Source organism: Python bivittatus, unplaced genomic scaffold (genome assembly GCF_059951505.1).
Source record: "Python bivittatus isolate LINGU-HERP-01145 unplaced genomic scaffold, Pbiv_v1 ctg000610_np1212, whole genome shotgun sequence".
In the NCBI taxonomy this organism is placed as follows: Eukaryota; Metazoa; Chordata; class Lepidosauria; order Squamata; family Pythonidae; genus Python; species Python bivittatus.
The window spans coordinates 49,527,544-49,546,268 of NW_028277088.1; the positions used below are offsets into that span (position 1 = coordinate 49,527,544).

At 38.4% G+C, this 18,725-nt stretch overlaps 1 protein-coding gene across 3 annotated transcripts; it reads right to left on the bottom strand.

The window, feature by feature from the left end:
• Window positions 1-140: 140 nt before the first annotated feature.
• MATCAP2 (microtubule associated tyrosine carboxypeptidase 2) lies at window positions 141-17,240 on the bottom strand. 3 transcript variants are annotated; one of them, XM_088149978.1, is made up of 7 exons: window positions 16,679-17,240; window positions 12,421-13,097; window positions 10,481-10,624; window positions 9,874-10,006; window positions 7,922-8,227; window positions 6,973-7,070; window positions 141-4,644 (listed from the first exon to the last, which is right to left on the bottom strand). In XM_088149978.1, exons 1-7 carry the CDS (start codon window positions 16,701-16,703, stop codon window positions 4,636-4,638), a joined length of 1,392 nt encoding a protein of 463 aa, XP_088006104.1. In that variant the 5' UTR covers window positions 16,704-17,240; the 3' UTR covers window positions 141-4,635. The 3 variants fall into 3 exon arrangements, with proteins under 3 accessions (XP_088006104.1, XP_088006103.1, XP_088006106.1); XM_088149977.1 differs by having other exon boundaries at window positions 141-5,592; XM_088149980.1 differs by lacking the exon at window positions 141-4,644 and adding an exon at window positions 5,599-6,263.
• Between the last annotated feature and the right edge of the window lie 1,485 nt (window positions 17,241-18,725).

An 18,725-nucleotide genomic window follows, 5' to 3' on the forward strand; every position in this document is an offset into this window, starting at 1 on the left:
ATCATTTGAAAAAAGAAAACACCAAAGTCTATTGAAAAGGTGATAACTCTGTCAGCCTTACCTGGTGCCTTCTAGATTGCTTAATTTTAAAAAATAATTTAAAAAATAATTAATAATTAAAACTCCCTAAATTTCAGCTAGCATGACCATTAGCAATTATTCCTAAAATTTATCAAATGAAATCTAAACAGTGCTTAGCCAGTTTTGTACATAAGGATGCCTGATTACACTTTCTTCTTTGAATGGAACTGTAAGAATAAGGAATCAATAAACTTCTTTAGTCAGGGTTGAATATATTGATATCAATTGGATAAACTTGTCATGATTGGATTTACTTGTCATGATTAATTTCAAAATACCTATTTAAGCCTGGACTTAACCCTGTAGATTTTACTTTTCAGAGGCTTATGCCATATATAATGTTTTGTGTATCATTAAACTGATTAGAACAATAAATTTTTAAAGAAATTTATAGGAGCATACTCATGAGAACTGCAGAATTCTTTCCACTGAATAGTAAGGTTAAAATACCCAATATGGATGGGGTCCAGTGTATCTTAAAGAGGACCTTCACTCCTATGAACTCCTAGGGTTTCCTAGGGTGTAGAAGCTCTGGATCATTTTTTCTTGTGCAGCATATTCCACTAATGGGAATTAATTTCAAAGTCTTCTCTGTCATGACCTCAGTGCTCTACAATAGGTCCAACCCTCAAAAAACAAAAAAACTCTGTGTGATAGCTTGAACAAATTAAATTACGTGAACGAGACAAGGAGGTTGAAATCAGTTATCAGGAAGTTACCTTGAAATGACCCCACTGTTAATTTTTAAGTTATTATCCTCTATAAAGAAAAATAATCTATTGCTTCTTTCATCAGATTGTGAACCCTTAGCCTGGAAGGAAAACTTTCCATGACTAACAAAGGGTGGGGAGAGAAATGATAAACAATCTTTTAAGTTTGTTTCATGTTTACTCCACTTTTATCAGGAAATGCATTATCTAGCAGATAACCATAAAGCAGTAGCTAAACACTGACTCAACTAGCTTTCAAAAGGACATTATCAAGACAATTAAGACTAAACTGGCTTAAATCTATAATGTTCAGCTTAACTATTTGGAATTTATGGACATCATCTGCTTTTGTAAACAAATCTAGTTGGAAGAAAGTCATGATTGAATGAACTCACACCTCCCTCATTTATATTATGTGTGGATTTTTTTTTACTAATGAACACAATGCAGTTTCATGAACTAGCCCACATTTCCCGTTTTTGAGATGAATCTGCCACCATCCATTTGCTCTTAAAAAAAATAATTCAGTAATGCTACTGCAAACACTAAGCTGAACTGTTACAAGACCTTTACTGCAGCTCCCTTTGGGAATATAATATCTGTTTAGCATTAACTGGGTATCAATCCAGGAAAGGATTACCTGAGTGTGCTACTGTTTCTCAAAATTGAATGGCAGGGATGTATTCCAAACAGGAAACTGATGCCTGTTCTGTAAAAAATTGGCCATAAGCCTCGGTTTGCCCTGCAAATATACTAAATCATCCTGTGTCTCTTCTCGTTTGTATTCACATTTGTTTCTCCTACATCCAGTTTTCTGTATTTGAGAAGTTGTAATATTACATTTGTGACAATATTTGCAGGTAACTAGTCAATTGTCTATCACAGTATCTTTTATAGACCCAAAAAACTTTGGAGCCTTTGGTACTCTCTGAGCTTGGTTGTTTGCTTGCAGACTTTTCATTACCCAACTAGGTAACATCATCAGTGTGTTACCTAGTTGGGTAATGAAACATCTGCAAGGAAACAACCAAGCTCAGAGTACCATGGACTTCACAGTACAACCCTGAGCTACAGATAATCTCTTTTATTGGACTCAAATAACTACTCATTCAGAAGTCAAGCAAAATGTGATGGTATTGATATAGAGTGAAAAAAATGAGAGATCAGTGAGTAAAAAGGGTGTGGATAATTGTCAGGATGCCATTTCAGTAAAGAAGAATGAATAATACAGCAAAGTTCAAGGCTACAGTATGAAAAAAAATTGTTTGGATTTGAGTCTGAAGCTTGACTTCACAAAAATTTCTCCAAAGGAGGGGATTTTTGAGCTCGAGATCTGAATTGGGCTGCTGTTCTACCCAAATCTATTTAAAGGGTTCTCGGCGACAAACATAAAGTGTTGGAGAATATCGCAGTCCAGTTTCTTACTACTGCCTTTGATGAACTTGGGCTCAGGAGGGAATAATTAGAGTTATACTCAGGATTCTGTTGATTCAACCTCTGCCTTTCTTGGAAGTATCTCCAGGTTCTGTACAGGAAAAACCATTATCTTAATCAGTTATTTTTTGCTGGAATTTGTACTACCTGTACATGTATATGTTGTAATCCAAAATATCTGAAGGAAAACAGATAGGGGAGGATTGCTTTGTTAAAATACCGCCCAGCAGTCAAATACAGTTAGTTTACTTGTTCCCGAGACTTATTTACATGTCTCAAGCATCAGGATAAGAGTAATGGAGTAACATCTTAAAAACATACTATTAGTCAAACATATGGATTATGTTTGAATCATTATATATGAAACATATAACGTTTCATAATCACTGATCTAGTAATATAAGGCTACTCCTTACACTTAGATAAAGGGGCAGAATTGTATTTGTTCAAATAAATTTATCTAGCAATAACTTCTTTTAAGTGATACATAACCATAATGAGACAGTCTGGTGAGAGCCATTCTTATCCTTTATTTTACCACTTCATTACAACAGCTAAAGAACAAGTTTGGCACAATTTTAAAAATCCAGAAAAACTTTACAAATCTACCATTACAAATCCAAAACATTTTATATAAAGAGAGAGAGAAAAAAACAAGTATTAAAAGCAATTGATGGGGTGGTCTTTCTGATGGAGAAATGAGCTGACTATCAAATTACTGTACTACGTATTCTAAACTAGAATAACAGTTAAATTGCACCAGATTTTTTTTTAAAGACCCACTGTGGATAGAAAATGACTTTGCATGTTCATATATCATTCATATATCACAATTTTTGCACATTCCTGTGAGAACGATATCTGGCAGGGCAGAATGACAAATCCATTACTAATGATAACATGAATGTGGTAATGTAATATGTAAAATTAGACCATACGTGAAGTCTATAACCTGAATGTTTAAATCCACACTTCAAGCGTGTAGGAAAATACTGCTTTCAATATCTAACAATTAGATGTAAGGTAGGACATGGAATTACCAGGCTGGCCAATAAAATTATCACTGCTGCTAAATCCTTCTGCTTGAGAAAAGTGAGTATAGATAAACATTATTTTTGTTAAAGCACCAAATTCTATGAACGTTAATGTGAATCCATTGTTTCCATAGCTACATCCTAAGACTGGATTTAGATTTTACCTGAGAGATATGTAAAATATCAGGCCAGTATTGTCTCCCCCCTTCCCCCTGTCTGTTTCTTGACAAGAACTATGGGGCAATTCCACCAAAACCTATTCCTTCCACTCCCGGGCTCAGTCATCTTTCTCTATGGAGACCTGCTACCATATTTTCCCAAATACTCTGAATTATTTTTTTCCTAGGCCTATATTTATGGCACTCCAATTGCAATAGGTTGAAGGGGATAGGATTGGGACAGGTAAGGAACAAAGGCAGGAACATACTGACCCTTAACTGTATTAACATGTTGTACTAAGACAATCTGAATGATAGCATGCAGTTACAATAGGTCTGTAATGTAAGGCACAGTTGCAATGCATTGCCTGTGCTACAAAAAAAGTAAATACTGAAGAAGCACATACAGTGCTTATTTAGACTTTATTTGGATTATTTCTGTGCAGTTTAGGCTGCTGTTAAAGTATTATGATGAACCATCAGTTTAACTGAGTTTGGTCTAAACAGCCAACATCAGAGATCTCCAAAATCAACAGGAGTCTCTTCATTGAATTCACTCACAGCAGAAATGGATCCAGTTTATATAACATAAACAATACAGTAATAACAATTGAAGCTATGGTATGCGTATTCTTGGCCTCTGTTTGTAAATCTGTACTTTGACTATCATTGTATTGCAGAATACTGTTTTTCCAATTCTACTGTGATGGATTATTAATTTTTTCCTGTCTTCTTGCTCAATGAGGTTTTCATTCAAAATACGCCATTTGGCATCAAATTAAATAATACCAAGAATTGTGGAAGGATTTGGAAAATCCACTCTAAAATGTGTATGGAGCTCTGCATCCCACCACATTGTGCTAGCATCAACATCTTAAAAAGAGAAAAAAAATTCTGGTGGGCTAGCATGAACCTTTCAGATAGGCTTCAGTGTCTCTGCAGCCATGTATAAACAAGTGGGAGTCCTTTGTTGAGGTATGCAAACCCATTTGCACCCAACAAAATATCTGACAGCACCATATTGTGGAGAGTTGTTATACCTACATCAGTAACACACAGAGAGAAAGTTGTTTACATATCACAATCTTTCACTGCAGCTCTGCAATAGATGTAAAAAAATAGAATTCCAAGTTTTATTTCTTTCCAGTTTCCTTTTGTAATTCTATTTATGCGTGATCAAAAATAAAATAAAGAGGAAAAGAATGTCATTTCCTTAAATTAGATTTCCTGAAATATGAAAATATGAAGACAAGTCAGTGGAATGCACTTATGAAATTATCTAATGAACATGAGGGGAGATCAATTTCCTTCCCTGCCCTTTCACATAACTTCCATTACTGAATTACAATGAGACAAACTGACATTAAATGGATTACACACTGTAAATGCCCTGTTTAGTTTCTATCAAGAGTATAATCTTCACACCACATAATTCTGGAAAAATCCACAAGACTACCGACTATATTTATAGTCATATGAGATGTAGCCAGGTTTCCAGTAGCTTGCAAGCATTCAGTAGTATCCCTGCAGTTCCAATAGTAACAGCAGAGATTGGAAGTGTGGTGATAGCAAACCACACTGTAGGGCATTGATCCCTTTGATATAGTAAAAGTCAGTGGGCTAAAGAAATCAAAGCAGCTAAGCCCCAAAATATTAAATATTATGCTCTAGAGAGACAATTCAAAAGCCAGCACAATCTGAAAAGCTACTATAGACAAATCTACACAATAATTTCTTAAAAGATATGTCTATGTTCCAGCTATAATTTAATCTGGTCAGTTTACATATTTTTTCATATACTTCAAAAGGGCAGAGTGGATTTTTTTTCTTTCTTTGGAAGGCAATGAACTCCAGAATTGTAGCCAGAGTTTTTCAGTCTTAAAAAACAGAGAAGCAGGTCCAAAAATATGGGTTTTGCCAGACATCAAAAATAAGTTTAGTTAATCCACTTCTGTGAGTTAGGTCACTCTACATTTCAGCTCTGATATACGTAAAACATAAAGATGGGCTGGCTTAGGGCATAAGAGCTTGGAGTTCAGTGTCGGATATCTCATTGACTTCCATAATCTTTTCTAGATGTTCCATGTACCGAGAATAGTCTTGCAAAAAATGTGGCACCCTCATGTTTTCAGTCATTCCTAAATCCTTCAGGCGATCCACATCCTCATATGAAACCTAGATATCAGGGGGGAAAAATAATTCCAGGCTAACCTCATTTCAAAGCATCTAATTTCTCTAAACATGCTTTTACCTTTAGCTGTAGCTTCAGCATGAAACCAAAATTGGAAGCAAACCTCCTTAACAAAAATAAAGTGCAATACAGAAGAAACCAATAGGTGGCAGCACCTGGCCAACCTTGTTTGATCTTGGAAGCTAAGTGGCACTGGACCTCATTAGTACTTAAAAGGGAGACTACCATAGAACAGCAGAGGTGTAAGTAGACTAGAAAGTTGAAAACTATCCCCAAAGAAGGCAGTAGTGAATCACTTCTATAATACTGTCAAAAAAGTGCATATATATGTCCAGGAAGTCACTGGGAAAGAAGTTCAACTCAAAGGAGACTTTATTTTAATCCCAATTTAAGATGGTCACAATGGAATGGAATGCTGTCCTCTTTCAGGGGAAACTAAAACTATCCAAGATTTTTTTCAGTAGACATAAAAGTCATTTCAGGAGGTTACAAAACATTGCTATGCCAGTATTATGAAAAGCAAATTTACCCACATCACAGCTATTTGTGGAGCAGGTAAAATCAAGACTCCAGAAGCAGGCACTTTATAAAGACAACTTCCTCTTCTTCCAAAAATCAAAGTCCTTGGACCAGCAGACTTCTTCTGGACTTAGACCTTGGAGGAAGAGAAGGATATTTCTCTCTATTCTTTTTTGTCTCAGTAGTATTTACAAGTTGTCCCTTCTAGCTCCTCAAACAATTCTAGCCTAAGGAAGGATTTAAGAAGGAAATAGAAGGTATCCCATTTTGTATTCTCCTGAAATAAAGCAGGATGGTTTCATATAAAGTAATTTTATCTTTTCAGTGATTTTAGGGACTATAACCATGGAGTAATCCAGGGATATCACAAACAGCTGGAAAAGGTTCAGGACACCTGACAGTATTAACACAAACATCACTATTAACTTAAACCAAGAAGGCACTTCTCAGAAGAACAATAGAAACGAGTATTATCTGTAAAAGCTTTACTAAAAAGCCTGGGAGCTGCATAAAAGCAAGAAGAGTGCGTGGGCATGAAATTAGTAAATGTACTAACTGAATATTTGCCATTTGTCTACAGGGGTATTTAAACCTTAAACTTCTTCAGTTGACAGACATAATGAGTCATTAGACTTCTTCAGTTGAGCCATGAACAATTTCAACATCTCCCAATTCCTGAAACCAAAATATCATCTATAATATTTTCAACATGTTCACTAATCTCCTAACTATTCGATACCTGTTGCTGCCATTTGCATGTCAGTTGCCTCCAGTCTTATATAGTATATTTGTACTGGAAACAGACCCATTTAGGTTGATGTTTTCTCATCCAGTCATTTACTCACCTTTCCTAGGGCTGTCAATAAGTAGAAATCAATAGAGTGTCGGTATCTCAGAATTCGTAGGATGCCATCCAAGTAGACCTGATCTTTACTAAAGCACCCTAAAAGAATCAGAAATCATGGTGGAGGCTCTAACTTTTAAAAATGCAGAATGTTTACTACTTTATGGCAATATAAAAAAAAGATCATTTATCTTTGAATTTATAATTGTAGAAGAAAAATAAAATAAGAATGTCACACTTACTTACTTGGGAATAAATCCCTTTGAAGTAGCTGGATTTATAGCTACAATACAAAGGATTGTGCTGTAAGATTGCAACCCCAAACATACTTACCCAAGATTAAGTCTGATTGAACTTAGTGACTAAACATGTATAGAATCCAGATGCATATTAAAAGATTAATATTTAAATCCATACCCTACCTAAGAGATTTAGTTATAACCCAAGTAAACCATACAAAAGGAACTAAGATTAAAATTTAACTCCTAAAACCTGCTGCTGTAAGATGAATCAACCATTACAGTATGATAAGGAATAAGAGTTTGCAGTAGGAGATCTTGTGATTATTCACTTACATAGAGGTTTACAACTAGGATGCTAATACTCTGAAATCCAAGCATTTCATCATAAATGAGATTTATCAATGAGGGGAGAATTCCCTTTACTGACATCTGGGACAACATTACAATCATACTGTAGAAAAAAGTCATCTATGACTGTGAAAATCAAAAATTTCCACAGAATTCTCTTCACATGGTCATTGGAAAACTTTATTCTGAATAACTGCAACTACATCTTGTACTGCCTTGTCCCCCAGAAAGATGCCTTCTCTTCTGACTTTTATTGGCAAAGGATGCTTTCTGTATTAAGAGGAATATTTCTCTCTTGCTGGCATACCCCTTAAGTCTGCTTCAAAGAAAACCTGTAAGTGGAAGACAAAGAAAGCTTACCTGGTTTTGAAGTATCGGTCCAGCCCCTCTTGGCTCGAACACAATAATCCCACCTAGTACTGGGGTCCATGACAAATCTCCCAATGTCCTGAAAGAGCTCTGTGAAGGACATTTGGCTGGCTTGGTAGACGGTGTAATACAGAAGGGCAGCCCGCCACAGGAAAGGATCTTTTCGAAACAAAACACTGTGAATACTGGCCAGGCCTTCCTCGGTGGGGTTGATGGGCTTTAACCCATGCTTTCGGCGCCCGCTCCAGTTGTTCCATAATTGGCTGTTGTTGTTAATGCCCCTAAGATAATGAGTTCCTGTAAGAATGTACCAACATACATATAGGCAATGTCAGAATGATTACTACAAACCAGGGCAGAAGTGAATCACACTCTCTGCCTTTCTCTTGGTTATCTGTCACTCTTAGCCCATTTTTCTGGCCACAAGAATAACTTCCTACTTTCTGGTGCAGTTGTTCCCTTCTTTGAAAGGAGACTACCATTACCTGTTTTGAGAGGGGAGCTTGTCTCCTTCCTGAGCAAAACAGAAAATCTTTAAGGCTTTTACTTCAGATTTGGGATTACAATGAACAACTAGATGGTCAAAGATACCATAATATTGACTTAAAAAGGTAAGGCAAACATGATTTTATAGAACAAAGCAAACAGACTTAACAAAAGGAAAAAAGAATCTTAATACCACTGCCTTCATATGTACTCTTCACTGAAATTATTACAGATGGTCCTTGATTAACAACCCCTCGTTTAGCAACGTTCAAACTTGCAATGGTGCTGAATGAGTGGTGCTTACAACCAGTCCTCAGAGTTCCAGCCCCCACAGTGTCCCCATGGTCATGTGATCACAATCCAGGTGCTTGGCGCCTGGCTCATGATTATGATGTCGCAGCATCCCAGTCATATGGTTTCCATTTGCGACCTTCTTTCCCAGCTTCTGTCAAGCAAAGTCAATGGGGAAGCTGGGAGGAGTTTGCAAATGGCAACCATGTGACATCCTCGCTTAACAACCTGCAGTGATTCACTTAACAACAGCAACTGAGACTGCTGGAATTGCCATTGCTAAGCGGCGCAACCAACTGGCATAATAAACTAAGGATTACCCATACTATGCTTCACTGGTGGATTAAAAATCTCTCTAATCCAGAGCTGTGCATGTGTCAAGAGTTATTCATTCACAAGAAGCACTTCATACTTTGTGTGAATGCAGCACCTTTCTGTTCACCACTAAAATAAGCCTGATTATTTTCAGGCTTCTGTGTGAGCCTGAAAAAAAAGTTCTGCTACTGTTACTTAAGGAATCCACCCATTAAAATTTAGGCAACTCTTAAAGCAGTGCTATCTTCTTTAAAGGGGCAGGCAGAAACCTGAAAAAGCTCAGGCTATTTTAGTGATGAACAGAGAAGTGCTGCACTCAGATGAGGTCCAAAACAATTCTTCAGAATCCTTTTTACATGAATTCTACTTTGTCTCCTGCTCCATCAACTATAGGCTATTGCAACTGCACAGCTGCTTTTGCTTCCTGCCAAGGAGACAGAATTCTTCAATGGCCATCAGCCACTAAAGAAACTTTTGAGGATAGTAAGCAGCTATAGAATTTTGACTCTGGGCCAAATGCACCAAGCAGTTTGCCTCTGAAATGCCAGCTTATTTTAGCAAGAATAGTGGGCTGTTATATTTAGTGGGTTACAACCAGTATTTAAAAACGGTATTGACACTTTGCAAAAGCTGGTTGCCAGTCCATGTTTGCAGAAGCAATCCAAATGGTGGGATACATGAAGTAGCATACAGTATTTGTGTTTGCATATGCACAGATATACAGACAAGCGAGGACATGTGCTTAATTTTCCCTATGTCTGCTAATTCCCTCTGCAGTCCTCCTTAGCCATTTTCTCATAGCTGGAGCACTTTGGGTTGGGGAAAATTCAAGCACGAGAATTATTGTGTACCTATTTCATGCCTGAGCATCCCTTCTAGCCAATGTTCCCTTGCAGTGGAAATATTGATGGTAAGAGTTGGACGGCCATTCACCACAGTCATCGAGGCCCGAGAAAGCAAGTCTTCCGAAAGGTGAACCACAATCTGAGGAAGAAAGACAAACAAACCATAGAAGATAAAAGTATCCCGGTTGTTCTCATATTTTTCATTTAATATAGTACGTACTCCTTTTCCATAAAAATTATTCCTATGTCATTCACTTTTGGTGGTAGGTAATAGTTCAATTTTTCTTTTGTTTGGCAATTTATATTGGGTATTTCCTTCAAAAACTCAAGGCAGCCTACATAGCGTTTTCTCCTCCATTTCTTTCTTTCATCCAATCCCTATGAAACACAGGAATTGATCTACAGTGGATGCATTCACACAGCATTTCATTTGTTTATTCTAAAAAATAATTGGTAGCACCAGATCATGTGGTTATCACTCTTTAGAGCCAGCTGGTCACCTGCTAGTAATGCATGTATGTCACCTGATAGGCTAGAATGAGACTAGAATTAGGAATGCTGGTTATAAACTCTGATTCTCTACTTCAAAGGAATGTTTCAAAGGTGACCCAACCTCGCCGAGGCAGCCTTCTTTCGCCATATACTTTCGGACATGATTCCAGATGCGACTCCTGGGCAGCAGGCTTCCTCCAGTAGACTGCTCAAAATTTTCATAGCTTCCATATTTTTGCAAAGTGAGTTCCATAATTCTGATGGCCTGCGACAAAAGTATAGCAGACATAAATGTTAAATAAGCTAGATGTTCTAATGGGAGGTCAAGGTGACTATGTTTGCTCTTGGCCTGGGAATTACTTGTGTCACAAAAGCAGGTTGCCTATATAAAGGCTTCTTCTGTGATGAACAGAACAGACACTTTTAAGTTCTACCTTAAGAGTAAATCTATGATTTTTTTTTTCTTGTCTTAACAAGACAAAGAGCAGTCCTCTCTTACTAAAGGGAATGCAGCTGTCTTTGTGTGGTATGACAAATGACATACTGTATATCAGAAGTTCCGTATTCACATTATATACCAGCACTGTGAGGAGTTTCTCTCACACCTACAAATGTTGACATGCAAACCTATGAAATGTTTGGTACTAAAAGAAAAATACATTTCCTGCTCTGAAGGAAGTGCCATTTCATTTTGTAACAAATGACCTCCATAATTCAGAATGGTAATTCTCCAGTTTCCAAAGCAAACTCCTAGAATATTGATATCCATTTATAATGCTCATTACATACATATATGATTTCTATTGAACAATCATTTCATTTAAGCAGACTGTTCCCTTTAATATTTTATCTTATCTTCTGATCTAATCCTGCATTGTGTACCTTGTTTCTTCAGAGGGATCAAAGGACAAGAGGGTACCATGAGGTAGAAAACAAGAAAAAATAGATTTTCTAAATGATCAGTATTGGTAACCTAATATATTTTGCTTTCTAATGAAATTAAGTTGTAACATTAAACTAGATTTCAAAGGCATAAATGTTTGTTTAAACCTGACCTATTCCAACCATGTATCTAGGGTTGGAAGGCTTGATTATAAAGCAAAAGTGATGCATATAAAGAAGGAGCTAAACTGTCGAAGGTGCTGGCGAAACATTAGGAAACAAAACTTCAAGAACACGGCCACACAGCCCGGAAGACCCACACCAGCCATCGAGGAGCTAAACTCTTCCCCACTTTAACACACTGCTAAGCCCCTTGGTTTGCCTTTCCAAGATGAGAATTATTTTCCTTTCAAAATCCAAGAGGTGAAAAAAGGGTCAAAGGCTAGGTAATCTACTCAGTGCATTAAATCTAGAGTTTTATCATCCCCAAGAGATGGTCGATTAGGCCCTGCTTGTGAAGGCACAAAAAAAAGTAGGGGAAACTATTTTTTTCATTTTAAAATGGATTAAAAAATGGATAAGCTCTTTCTCGCTCTTGCTCAGGTTTTTTGTTAACTTTCCTGTACAGATCTCAGCCTTCTGTAACTTGATATAGCTGACATATTTTGTCATATCTTTATTCAGGGGTATACTGAGGACGTGCCAAAAAAGTCAAGATGGTGGCCATGATGGTGTGATTGTGTAATGCATGTGTGCGCTGCACTGCTGACCCCACCTCAGCCCTGTACCTGAGTCTGAGACATCTTCACTTTCTCCCATAGATGCCTAAGCAAAAGGTATGGGTGTCTGCGAGGTTACATCAAACATCATGACATAAATTATTAATTATTCTATTCGCATAATGATGCACATGTTATTGTTCTGATGTCACCATTGCTTGTTACAGAGGCCACTGTCAGCAGAGGCCCTGCTTAAGACTTCCACTTTCTAAAATGGAAAGGAAGGCCACAAGAGTTCTCTCTGTTGTGGCATCCTGCTTTTCAAATGTTCTTCCCTAGTCAGATCATCCCCTTTTTAGGCTAACAGACCTAACCAAAGAGTAGGAGGTAAGGGGAAAGCAGAAAAATTGAATAAGAAAGAATGATGCATGAGAAATAGGTATAGCAAAAGTATCTTTACCTGCTTAAGGAATAAGTTGGATGCTTGGCTGTGCTTTTCAAGTACACTGGGTAGGGCAGAACTTGCATATTCAAACTGTGGGTTACAGGTAAAATCTGATTTGAAGAACTTTATCTTCTCCTTCTCCACATTGGAAGGCTTGATGGCAGTGAGGATACAGAACTTTCGACCAGCGGCATCTCCTTCTTTTAAGCAGCTTTTAGATGCTTGCAATGGTTTGGGCTTTCCTAGGCTGAAGGAAAAATGCCTTTTTGATTTGTTCTTGGACGGAGTTGACAATCCAATGCTGCTGCCTGTCACTGAAATACTGTGGGCTAACTTAATCCCATTATGGAGCGAGCTGGAGATAAAGAAGGAGGGCTGCCTTTTGAAACAGTACCACCCATTTGGGGGGATGAGCAGCGGTGACTTAACCTTGTGGCGTTCACTGCTGCGTAAGCCATGAGTGGGTTTGATGGACTTCCGAAGTCTTCTGTGGTGGGCTGATGAATGTTTTTGGTGTTTTTTTTCCTCTTTGCTCTGCAGCAAAACATTGTAGCTGCTCGTCCCTGTGGTGAAGTTATCCTTAAGGATGCAGGACTTAATGCTTCTGGTTTCATTCTTACAAAGGAATTTCTGTTCTTCAGGCTTCAGGATGGACTTCTTGGAGAGCTCTTGCTCTGGCCAGTGAAGCTTTTCTAAATTAAAAAAATAGAAAACCTAATTCAATCCATAAAGGCTTTTCTAGATTTTAACATGTAATGTGAATGCAGGCATAGAAATAATACAAAAGGGTTTTTAATACTAAAATGTACACATCTCTAAGAAATTTGGGCTATGGCACTTCCACGTACAATTATTAAAGTTAGTGCAGCAAAACAGTACACCAGCCTCAATTTGCTTCTTGTAAAATTTGCCTACTATCTTTTAAAAATACAGAACTGGAAGCCTTTTGGATTTTCCTCATTATGTTAACACACTTAATTTGTCATAAACATTCCTGTGTAAGAGCATGAATCTGTGAAACAGGAAAATTGCCCTACTTTACTATAAGAACAACCAAAACACATTTACTGTGAAATAAATCCCAGTAAATCCACTGCTGCTTACTAAGTAAGTATGCTTAGAATCACAAATAAATACTTACTTGGAAGAGAGATCCATGAAACACAATGGAACTTCTTATAAAATTAGATGAAGAATTAGTGCAATGGGTGGCTAATTTACACAATCTCTTGCATTCCCCTTCTTGATGCATCTACACTGATATTTTCCAATCTCTAGGCCACACCATCTTGTTCTTCCATATTTGTTAACATAAAGCTGTAGCACTTCAGCTGTCTCTTTTCCTGCAGCTTTACATATTTATTTCATCTGTACCCTGTTCTTTCCTATTGGACAGCTGATCAATTGCCAATTATGCCTCTCTTTTTGTGGAGTTGATTCATGGATAAATTATCTCTGCAAATTTTTAAAATTCTATAATCATGTTTATAAAGGGTTTCAGTAGAGTCTCTCCATCTTCCTTTAACCTTACATGACTCTGTTAAATCTTTTCCATGACTACTCTTAAGTATTCCTGCCTCAGCAGTAATTGTCCTGTTTTTCTCTGATATTCTTAAAAATAACTCATTTTCTTGTTATAGTTCTCTATTAGTTGACATTCTTGATTGAGATCTTTCCTTGTCCTTTCTTGATGGATGTTGGAAAACAGTATTTTGTCTCCATACATCTTTGTTGCCCAAGGTTTTCATCTTTCTTTGGCTATCGACAGGTTCTTCTGAAAGCCACTTGGAGCTTTTTCTCTTTCAAATTCGGGAAATGTTTTTGGCTTTGGTTTTCTTAATGTCTTCTTGCTCTTTCCACAGCTCTTCAGGTTCTCTTCTACATATATTAAATACATTTAATTTGTTCCTTATATTGATCTTACATTCTGACAATGTCCTGTAGGTCAAATCATACCAACATACTTGCTGCCTTCAATTTTCTAAGTTTAATGCATATACTTAACACCAATAATCTATGGTCTACTCCACAATCTGCAGCTGGAAGGGACCAGCTGGGTGCACTTTTCCATATTCTGCTTCTTAATGTGTAGTCTATTTGATTCAGATGTTGTCCATCCAGTGATAACCAAGTACTGAGTCTATGATTATGTTACCTGAAGTAGGTATTAGCAATGAACAAAAAAGTTTCTTTACCAAAGTTTATTAACCTACCCCCTGCATTATTGTGTTTACTCAATCACAATAATTCCAAGTTCCTCCATTTTTCGAACTTTTGCATTCCAATCACCCATTAGTTGTACTACATCCATACTAGATGTTGCATTTAGCATCTCATTCAATTTAACTTACCATACCATTCCTCAGCATTCTACCACTGCATCCACAGTAAGTGAATATCTAACATCGATGCTCCCTAAATATCCATTAATTCTAATAGAAATGATTGACAGAGTTACAGCCAGCCACACACTTAATTATGTCTTTTTTAGTATCATTGCAACTCCATTCCCTTTTACAGTCTTATGCCCTGAATAATATATCATTTAATCACCTCAGTTAAAGTAGTGTATTTCAGTCCAAGCATATGCACTAATTTCCTAAAAGCATACAATTTATACTTCATTTCAACTTTGACAATTTCCTGCTTTACTTGGTTCGTGATTACCACCTGATGTGGTAGAAAAACTGGGTAGATTCAGTGATCCTGAGAACACACTGATGGGAATATGAACTCTTGGTAAGATCACTTTCCTGGTGAGACCAAAAGGGAAGGAATGAAGCTAAGAGCAGTTCATAATAAGAGTGAGGACAATCTACAGGCCAGTCCATCTAGAACTGTAAAAATATAATCTGAAAGAAGGCAATGTACAGTATTGTGTTTTGTAGCCAAGAAATATGTTTGGACAGATGGGTACCAGATGATGAGATCCCTCTCCTCAGGAGGCCTTCTTGTCATTACCAAGCCTTCTTCTACTTATTAGAGATGACAATGTGGCCAGACCAAAGCCACAAGGAAGTCTGTTCCATGATAGTGCTAGTCTTCCTTGTTTTACAAGGACATGTTCAACTGGAACATTTGCAATATTACAGAACTTAAGATATGTAAGTTCTGTAATATTATACATATATACATACATATATACATAGAGAGAGAGAGAGGTGTACACACACGCACACACAATGTTTACAAGTTCTTGCAATACATGCAACCTGTTCAAAGAGGCTTCTTAAAGGCAGAGTAATTTAGTACAGGAATGAACCAAAAACCCGATGAAACTTCATCTCCTGAAATCCTATCCTGCTCAGAGAAAGTTATTCTACCTTCTATACACAAGAGAAAATGAAGCAATCTGGCAGCAAAGGAAACATCTTCCTCTGGACACAGAAGGGGGTGGATCTGGCTTAGAGTTACAAGAGCTGCGTTGCAAACATCCAGAAGAGCATTAGATGACAGCAAACAGATACACAGTACTCCAACTCTTTGATGGTATCTAGTAGTCTAGATGTTTGCAGCTCAGAACTGGTAGTCCTAACATGGTTGCAAACAAAGACAGTCTCTTTCCTCTTACAGCATGGCTATTCATTTACCTGTTTGTCAGTGCGTATGAAGGAAAAGAAATGATCTATCCACACCTCTTTCTCCATGGAAGATCCCACAGTCTTCCTGTCTATGCACAGAGAAAAGGGTTCCCTCTTTTTTCTGTACAGACAGATCAATGTTTGTTTATACAGATTTACATGAGTGTTTGTGTGAGAGAGAGGATAAGACAACCTATGTCTCAGACCACCTTATTATTATCTCTGTGATAATAGTATCTCTGTGCAAAAAATCACACTAATCTTGAAAATAATAAAGCAATTTCTCTAAAACACATTTTACCCTGCTATGTGAGAAAACAATTCCCAGCTCAGAAAAAATGATGTGCTTTTTAATCACTACCATGCAGACTTGATATGTTTTCAATTAAACCAAGCCCCACATTACTCTGCCCATCAACAGAGCCCATTGCTCTCTGATGGATTTAAATTCATCCCAGAAATGACACATTACCACACTGAACTTAAAGCCTATTTGGAGTGGACCCATTTGAAATCAATGGGACAAGTGAGCCAGGATTAATTTGAGCCTTATTTCAATAGGTTTTCTCGGACTGCAGTAATTGATGCTGGATCCAACACACACACACACACCCAGTCCCGCCCTGTTTCATCACAAATCCTACTGTAAGGATCTGATGAGGAAACAAAGACCGTGCGGCACTATTACTCACCAGTGACACGAATAGATTCAAGCATCCTTCGGCCCGTGAGGTGTGGGTTGCAGAGGGGTCTCGCCTCCCCACTCTTTCCCACGGCACGGTCCTAAAATCTCAGGGGCAGTTCCAATGGGGGCAGCTGGCAGGCGCGACCAAGGGGAACTAGGGAGAGGCGTTCCCGGGCTTCTGTCAAGGCTGAAATCCTGGAACAAGGCGCCGAGCGGCAACAGCAATTCGAAAGGGCGCCTCTGCTACTTTCCCTAGCTCCAGGCAGCGACCAGATGGACTCCCTTTAGCTCCTTGCGGCCGCTTCTTATAAGGGGGCACTGGAATCATCAGTAGCTGCTGGCTGGGCTAGTTGCTAGGACACCCACATTTTCCGCAAATCACAGAACAGCCCCGTAGGGCAAGGACACCACGAAAGTTTGCAGATGCGCAGTGCGCCCCATAGTTCAGGATCAATTCGGAGACCACATTTCCCAGGATACAATGCGCCGAGGGACACATGTGAGTATGTTGGGAATTAGAGTCGCCGTAAATGGAACGTGGTTGGATCCGCGGAGCAAGCAACGACTCTACTGGTTATGGTCGCCTAAACGTGCTTATTCGCCTGAACGTTGATTAGTCTTCCCCTAGCGAATGTCTTCCAGATTCGTTTGACTTAATCTCCCATAAATTGGGGATGATGGGACCGGAGTCGAAGTCCATTGCAAACGGAACGCAACTGGCTGGAAACTCCTTCGATCAGTGGACAGGAAGGATATTGTCCGGCTGGGAAAGGTGCAGCCGGAAGCCCGGGACGTATGCTCTTTAGTAGCTGATTGGTCAGTTCATCTGTTTTAGGAAGCTAGCATGTTACACTTGTTATGGAACACTTCCATGGTTCCGTACCCATAATTACGTCAACTGGTTCTAAGCTTAACACTGGGGAGAAGAACAGACGCTAAGAGATACGTTATAATGCTATTAAAATCTCTGAAATTTATTTTTGTCTACAGGCTTTTTCAAAAAGACTTCGTTTTTAAAGCAAGCTTTTAGTTCATATGCTTAGTTTGTTTATAAAGCATCTTTTCCCAGCCTGATAAGATCTAGATGCGTGGAACCCAAACATCCCAGCCTATCTAGAGGACACCAGGTTGGGGAAGGCTAAATATGTGAACTTGGAGTGGTGATGTCGTGGATATAAGGTAGTACTGGGGAATCTGTAGTCCAGCAACACTTGGAAAACTAGAGTTCCAGTCAGCTCAAGCACTGGATGAAGTGGGTAGAGCTGAAAGGAGCTGTGATCCCCTTGCATGAGAATCTGGCCCTTAGATTAGCTATTATTTTTATCTGTTTGATTTATATCCTGTCTGTTCTCCAGGGGCTCAATGTGGCTTCATACTCCACTTTATTAGCAACTTGTGAGGTTGCATGGGCTGAGTGACGGATTGGCTGAACTTACCCAGTAAGCAAATGCTGCATCCTTCTATCAAACACATTTTCAGGTCTAAAGTGGTAAACTCTGAAGAATACAGCAGCATCACAGAATTCAGCTAACCTGCCTCTTCCTTGGGAGCTGCAGTGTGAATGATTCAGAAGGGTGCCTTACAAACCCTTTACTTCAGCTTGGCTGCTTCAAGAACCTCCTCATGTCATCTGCTCACACAGACCTTTCTGGTGCCCACAACTCTACTAAAAGCTACAGAATGATTCTCCCTTAAGCTTCTTCATGAAATGAAGATTCTATATTCAGAGCACCCTTCGCTTTAAATTGTGTGCATTTGATTCATTTACAAAAGACTCCTGGTATATCTTCTTTTTTAAACCCTGCCTACCAAGTGGCAGCACTTGGATGGGTTCAGAAGCTAAGCAGAGTTGCTTGAACCTGCTTGGTACTTGAATGGGAGTCCCCCATAGAATAGCAGGGCTATAGGCTAGACTAGAAAGTAAAATAAAATCCTGCAAGACAGTGGCAAACTATTTCCATATTGCTACCAAGAAAACTACACAGATATGACCATGAGCTCCCCAGGAATGAAACTTGACTTGCGGGACACTTTTACCTGAAGTTAATTCAGTG

Coding starts and splice junctions, on each gene's coding strand:
- MATCAP2 (XM_088149977.1), bottom strand. CDS start 16,703: ATGCTTGAATCTATTCGTGTCACTG. Junction 8,228..9,873: donor GATGCTCAGGCATGAAATAG/GTACACAATAAT, acceptor ACATTCTTACAG/GAACTCATTATCTTAGGGGC. Junction 7,071..7,921: donor GACCGATACTTCAAAACCAG/GTAAGCTTTCTT, acceptor TGATTCTTTTAG/GGTGCTTTAGTAAAGATCAG.